Source organism: Octopus bimaculoides, chromosome 3 (genome assembly GCF_001194135.2).
Source record: "Octopus bimaculoides isolate UCB-OBI-ISO-001 chromosome 3, ASM119413v2, whole genome shotgun sequence".
Lineage (NCBI taxonomy): Eukaryota > Metazoa > Mollusca > Cephalopoda > Octopoda > Octopodidae > Octopus > Octopus bimaculoides.
Window position 1 is genome coordinate 60082542 of NC_068983.1, and position 7868 is coordinate 60090409.

General features: G+C 32.9%; 1 protein-coding gene across 1 annotated transcript in view; it reads left to right on the plus strand.

Moving 5' to 3' along the window:
• The window catches only part of LOC106868565 (voltage-dependent calcium channel subunit alpha-2/delta-4), a 42189-nt gene extending 34327 nt beyond the window's left edge, over window positions 1-7862 (plus strand). The window contains exons 10-11 of the mRNA XM_052966185.1: window positions 2132-2217; window positions 7226-7862. Of these exons, the coding sequence (XP_052822145.1) occupies window positions 2132-2217; window positions 7226-7324 (185 nt within the window). The 3' untranslated portion in view covers window positions 7325-7862. The remainder of the gene's footprint in view (window positions 1-2131; window positions 2218-7225) is intronic.
• Window positions 7863-7868: the final 6 nt, after the last annotated feature.

Below are 7868 nucleotides of genomic sequence, written 5' to 3' on the forward strand. Positions count from 1 at the left end.
GGTATCCAGTAAAAAATTACCATTAATAAGATGTCTGTTGATAGCCATGAAACATTTTTTGTCAAATTTCAGCATTTTTTGTCAAAACAAATTTCACGGTGGTTAGTGCAAAAAATGCCAAAATTTTACAATTTTTGAAAAATCGATGCTGATTCAAAAATCGGATTTTTTAAAATTCCAAGTGCATAAGTGATCACATGACATAGGCAAAAGCCCCACACACGTGTCAAGTTTCATCAAGGTCTGTTGGATAGTCTCAAAGGAGTTAAAGTAACAAATTCACAAACACACAAACTTGCCATTTATTATTATAGATATATAAGTCATTTAACGGTGTATGTTGAAGCAAATGCAGCTATAATGTATTGGGTTAAAAACCATTTGGACAAGGGGGAAAAAAGCAGAATGCTACCAGCAAACTTGAACCACAGCTCTTCTGTAACCCAGATGGATATTTGCACCAGTTACACCAGAGACCCCTTCCATCTTCTATTCATCAAATTAGAAGCTTTGATCTGACAAGCAAGAAATTAAGTTTGCTTACATTTAGAATTTTGAAGCTTCTATATTTATATTCTAAATGTAAACAACTGACCTTTCTGCTTGCTGGTTTAAAACAGCTAATTTGTTAGTAAAAAGATGGAAAGTTTCCTATAGTGCATTTAGTAGCATGTCTGTCTGAGTTACAGAAAATATATGCTCCCACCCAAGGGTTTTTAACCAGCCTCCCACCCAAGGGTTTTTAACCTAATATATTCTTTTATTTGCTTCAGCCATTTGACTGCAGCCATGTTGGAGCGCCACCTTTAGTCAAAGAAATGGACCCCAGGACTTATTCTTTGTAAGCCTAGTGCTTATTCTATCGAATGCTTTTGCTGAACTGCTAAGTTACAGGGGCGTAAACACACCAACATCAGTTGTCAAGCAATGGTGGGGGGACAAACACCGACACTTCAGTTTCCATCTATCAAATCCACTCACAAGGCTTTGGTCAGCCCGAAGCTATAGTAGAAGACACTTGCTCAAGGTGCCATGCAGTGGGACTGAACCCGGAACCATGTGGTTGGTAAGCAAGCTACTTACTACACAGCCACTCCTGCACCTATATATATTTATATATTTACACACACACAGAATTCATACATTTTTCTCTCTTTATCAAATTGTGGCTTGTAACCTTCCATCTTTGTTAAAGAAAAAAACATCTCACACTCCTACATAATTTTGTTATACACTTGCACACTCATCAGTAACACCTCAACATTGCTTTTGTCATCCCAGTTTCCTCACCAATATTGTTTTCCCTCATCCAAACCAGCTCTAACCTCCTCTCATACATATGAAACCACCCACCTAACAATCACATGCATACAAACAGCTCATACCCCCACTAACCTCCACCACTGTTATTCCACACCAGCACATCTCTATACATATTCACCACACTAACACACACACACACACACACACACACACACACACACACAAAACCACTCCTTTTTCATGCCTGCTTCCAGAAACCAATATATACATGTATATTTGCATCTACGTCCTCACTCCTTCTTCCTTTCTTCACTCCCCTCATAGAATAATAGTCCTATCTGATTTTTAACCCTTCAACATTGTTCCTCACTCCCTCAATGCTTATCTCTTTCTTCTGATGAAGTACTAAGGTTCAAAATGTTAAGACACTTTCTCTTTCTATGAAAGTATTAAATATCTTATCTATTTAACTTTGTTGCTCATGTTGTACTATTTACTGTTCATTGTATGTATGGTGACGTATGTATGTACATACGTATGTGTGTGTCTGTATGTATGTATGTGTGTGTCTGTATGTATGTATGTATGTATAATGAAAAAAAATTTTAAGTGGACCAATTGTTACTCAGACTTTCTGATTGTTGACAATTCCCTCACAATTTTCTCCCCATCTTTCTGCCAACACAAGTAACTGCCTTCTACTTTGTTCTCCATTATTATTTTCTCAATTTTCTTCTTCTTCTTCTTATCATTTACATTTCCTAGCCTTTTCCTCCTCTCCTTCTAACTTGGTAAACATCAATCCCAGTCCCTGTAGTATTAAGAGCTGTCTCATTATTAAAGTAAGAATCCTTAACAGATCCACTAGTAAATGAAACAGACGAATGCAAGAAATTAAAACAGACAGGAGCCACCAAAGGAGACTACTCATACCAGTGTTTTAGCAGCTATGAGGTATCTATCATTATCAATTCAATGAAATTACTTTGCTTGTATGAGTGTGTGTATATATGCCTCTCTCTTTCTCTCTCGATATATATATATATATATATTTCTGTTTCAACTTTCTTTCCTCTGACATGAAACTGAAATTTTAATCTTAACAAATGATGTAAAAATAAGCTTCTAGACACATTTTATCACAAGTGTGTGTGATTGAGCACTTTTATGTTTCTTATATGAAATAAAACCCCAAAATAAACACAATGCATGTAGTGCACTGCATCATGTATACTGCATGTGTATGTAATGCAGTCTTTACACATGCTACTCCATCATCAAACCTGACAAAGGAAATATTTACTTTACACACATGAGGTACAATATACTTACACGTGCAACTACACACACACACACACACACACATGCACACACACATGCACATACACACACACATGCATACACACACATGCACACACATACACACATATGCACACCCACACCCACACATATGCACACGTGCTCATTTGCACACGTGCTCACTTGCACACATATTTAATTAGTAAAAATTTAAACATTATCTCAGTATCTCCCTTAAAATCTGCCATCCAGGTGATATAAAGAAGCTTTATGTTGGCCGTTCAATATAATATTGTGTTATACCTCACCAATACTTCTGTCTTCTACTTGATAACAGCTTGCATGTTTATAACCATATTTTTAAGACTACATATACTTAACACTATAATCTATTAGTTTCATATGTTATTTACTCCCTGAATAAAACATAACCCATAAAATTAAATAAACAATTGCTTATGGCAATAAAATAAAAACAGCTATGCCTTTGCTGAAAAGTAATTTGCCTAAGTAGAGTGACTGAGTAAATAAAATGCGAGAACCATAGTTCAACATGCTATAAATTCATATCCTATTTCAAGGAGATTTGTAGCCTGTAAGTATAGTCTCACAATTGGGCCTTTTTCTTTCTTTCCTTCTCGCTTTATTTATTGATGGATGCCATTCTTGGCACCGACCATTGTGCTGGTATGGCTTAGCTGTTTTTATCATAATGCCAGCAATAAAGCATTTGTACTTTCTGCTTTTAGATTTCTCTTTCTCTTGATGTTAGGATTATTTTAGAATATCTGCTCTTTTTATCAATAGGGGTTTTCTGTACGACTCTGGGCATTGTGTCTCACTTTTAATCAGAAAGAGTATAAATAGAGGGGTGTTTGGTAGCTGTATGAGAAAATATATATCTGCAAAAACAGTGGCATAGGGAAATATATTGTAATAAATGGAAAAGCAAGGAAGAGAACAGCATGAAGTTAAGCCAGATTTTTTATAGAGAAGCAATGAAATGATGACACTAAGAATCACATGACTTCCTGTGCAAGTTGGTGGGGATTTTCCTTCTGCCAAATGAAACACTGTCTTAACACGGTTAAACCATAAATAAGGGTTGTTTAATGTTAAATGGATTAAAGAGAGAAATAGAGAGAGAGAGAAGTGATTCAGAAATAAGTATTAAAACAATGGTTAGCAGAAATTGGGTCAGAATGGTAGAAAAGCTGTGAAAGATTGACTCAGTTGATAATATGGAAGAAAAATAAGTAACTATAATGTTTAGTAAGGCTACTTGAATAATGTATTACAGGTTGATACATAATAGAGAGCAGCAAGGGTAGAAATATGCTGAGTAAAAATTAATAGGAATTTATTAAATATGTTCTCAGAATTTAAAGATTTATGTATGGTATATTATGTGCAGCAAAGATTGGAAGTGTGTTGTTGTGAAGCCATGTTCAACATAAGCCAGCATAAAAAATTCAGAACATGATGAAGATTACAACAATGATATCAACCCTGTGCTGAAACACACTCTGCCTATTTTTCAATTAATTTTGAAAATAACAATGAATTTAGTTAAATAAGTTTGTCATTATTATGCTGATGTTTGAGACATAAATTAACATGAAATTCTGCTGGAAAGTTCTAGTTCAGACCACTTTAAAACAGAAAGTTTATATCATAGATACAAGGACAGGTAGAATAGTATCAAAAGGTCAAGGTCTTTCTTCTTTTCATTGCAGAATTAAATTTAGCATAAAATCTGTCTTACATTTCATAAGTAACCCCCACCTACCTTTCTTTGTAAACAAGAGGATTCATAATCAATTTATAATGTTAACGATGTTTATTGTGTTCACTTCTAAGGGGAAATTACCATGAAATGTGACTGACTCCAGTTGAAACTATGTTTCATTCTCTTAGAAGTGAATACAGCAAACATCATTAATATTATAAAGTAAATTTATTATAATTCCCTTGTTTACAAAAAAGAGGGTTGGAACTAATGAAATATAAGATAAAGTGGAAAAAAAGTTAAAATAAACATCAAAAGTGTGATATTAAATATGTTTTTTGATCATAGTAAATAGAAAACTATTCTGATAATTTCTGTGAAAAAATGTACTAAGTATACTCCTACCCATAATATTACCAAAGAAAGATGGTTTTTAAATTCAAAAACTTTGTAAACAGAGTCATTTTATAAATAAGTATTAATGTATCTTATTTATTCATTTTCTTTTATCTCTTCTACTTTCAAACTTAGGCTAAAGTCAATATAAATCAATAATTCTGTAGTCATAGCTCTATTTTATATTTGTCATGTGAAAACTTAATATAATTTATAAATATTTCTTCTTCATTAAAAAAATAATCTTTGTAAAAATTAAAAGCATTATTTTGTTATTTCCATGTTGTGAAATATTTAACAGAAATAATATTATAGTTATGGAGAGGGAAGTGGAAATATTTATCAATTAAGATTTTTTAAAATTTATCTAATAGTTTTAAATCTGAAACTACCATGCATTGTGGTTGTGAAAATAACTGTGTTCAAGGTTGATGAGTTTGAATCTAAATTGAACCAAAGATTTTTTAGAAAAGTTAACAATATTTTTCTTTTACATGGTTTATAGAACTTTTTTTTTTCTCCTTCCAAAAATAATATTAAATTTACATGATTGCTTGAATCTTATCATGAGGTGTCATTATCTTCAAGAGGAAATAGTTCTTAAATTTTAAATTGCTTTGCAGGCTCTTAATTAAATCCAGAAATATTTGCCAAAAATTTAATTATTTCTTTACAAACATCTTTGAAAATATTCCGTTGGTAGCACAACAGAAAATTGTTAATTCTAACTAAATTCACAGCTAGTCATCACTGCTGGAAGCACATTGAAAGAAAACATGCAAACTCCTTGTCTTCATTTTCTTAGTAAACATGTACTCAAGGTTCACACTAGTTTAAGATGGTTGAGTCAGTGTAATATTTACATGTTTGTCAGTTGTGAATGTGAAAGGGCATGGCCTAGTGGCTAAAGTGACTGCAAGACTATAGTTTCAATCCCTGGACCAGGTAGTGCATTGTGTTCTTGAGCAGAGCACTTCATTTCACATTGCTCTGTGATCACTTCAATCCCTGACATGTAGTACACTTTGCATCTGTTCAAGCAATGCCAATTCGATGGAGGGAGTAAGCTAATGTACAGCCCTTACATCTGACCACAAACCATTTGTGCCAATTAATTAACAAGAAATTGCAGAACCATCTTTCTCAGTAATGAATAACTTAACCATAAAAGGGGATGTTAGATATGGGGTTGTACAAATAAGTTACCTTCAATTCAATCTAAGATGAAATAAGGTTGTTAATTGTATCATCCTAATTCTGTTCTACTTCCAATGGAACTGAAACAGAGTTTGTTTTAAAGATGAGAAATAACACATTAGTATAAAGAGACTGCATAATACAATGCTTTCCACTTTAATACATGTGATTATAAAGTAAAAAGTTTGTTTAACTCTTTTGATGCTAACCTATCCGAGAGCACCTTCTATAATACAAACTTTTTGTTTTAAAGTGATCTAGATTAAAACCTTTAAAATTCCATGTTAGTTTATCTTCCAAACACCAGTTCAATTATTACAAAGTTATTTTACAAAATTCTTCATTATTTTCAAAACTAATTTAAACAAAGCCAGTGTATTGCAACATAAATCTGGTTTTGAAAAGGGTTAAAGTTTTTTAGAAAGGTATGAATGTTAAAATGTTCAGAACTTATATTCTTGGTATTAATAAAGATGATCACACAGAATTTTATACATGCTGCTAAAAGTGAAGTATTTTACTATATCTACTATATTAAAATATGAGATGTAGAAATATTTATTCTGTATCATCCTTGCATTTGTGTTAACTACCCTATTACCAATACATTATGTGTATATATAATGTATATAATATAATATAATATAATATAATATATATATATATACATATATACGTGTGTGTGTGGATATATGTTCATATGGGGAAACAATTAGCATATGTTAATGTTGAAGATTTGCATATGAATAATTAATGATAATATTGTTTATGTCACTTAAAATTTACATATTGGAATAGTATTTTGTCTAGCAACTGATGACTTCCTTTGAGGGTGTGTACTGAAAATGATGAAATTATATCATAAAAAATTCCATTTTAATTATTTAATCACAAAAGCATTTTACCTTTACTCATTTCAACCAGAAGCTGTGGCCATGCTGGGGCAATACCATTACTGTTTAATTTATTTTCTGAGGTGTCAAAATTTTTATCACATTGCTGTGAGCTGATCATTGACACACCAAAGAAATCATTGGAAAGTGAACTCAACAGTTTTTTTATGTAATTGCTAAAAATTAATGTTAATCAAAGAAAGATCTTGGTAGGGAGCTGGCAAAATCCTTAGCATGCTGGAAAAAGGGTTTTGTGACATTTCCACCAATTTTACATTCTTAGTTCCAATGCCACCAAGGTCGACCCTGCCTTTGTTCTTTTGGGGGGTCAATGTAATCAATTCCCCACTCCCCCATCCCCACCCCCGAAATTGCTGGCCTTGTGCCAAAATTTGAAATCAATTAAAGAACGAACTTTATCTTTTTTTTTTCTTTTGTTTTATTTCAGGAAGAAGGAAGTGTAAATACCCAGACAACAGTTGGACACAGTGCAGTATTACTATCTATGCTACCACTCTTTTCATCCTACTGGTCGCTGTATTTATAGCAGAGAATAATTTAAATTCATTCATGCATGTAAATTGGCTGACAGATGTACAGACATACATGCACACATAAAACACTAACATACACAAGTGTTTAGTGTGCATGTGCTCATATTCAAATGTATGTATGTGTGTGTGTGTATATATATTTGCATACGCATACGAAGGAGATATCTATCTTATGTGCATAGGTATATATAGATGTGCATGTATACATATATACACTCACACAACAATACATGTATGGATGTATAGAAATAGACAGCATCATCCCAGGGTGGTCATTTTCCAAGGCCAGCAGGTGATGGAAATGCCTTTAAACCTTCCCTCAACCATGTTTATGTATAAACAAAAGAGGACTAAAATGTAAACCAAAAACTTGGATATTAACCAATATTTTTCTATTTTCTGCTTCTTATCAATGACCAGTGTTGATAAGGTGATCTACACACGGTTACTGGTCAGTGTGCTGAGTCCTTCTATAGTCCTGCCCCTTATAAAATCATGCCACACCACATCAACTGCTCAAATAGGTTTGGCTTGATC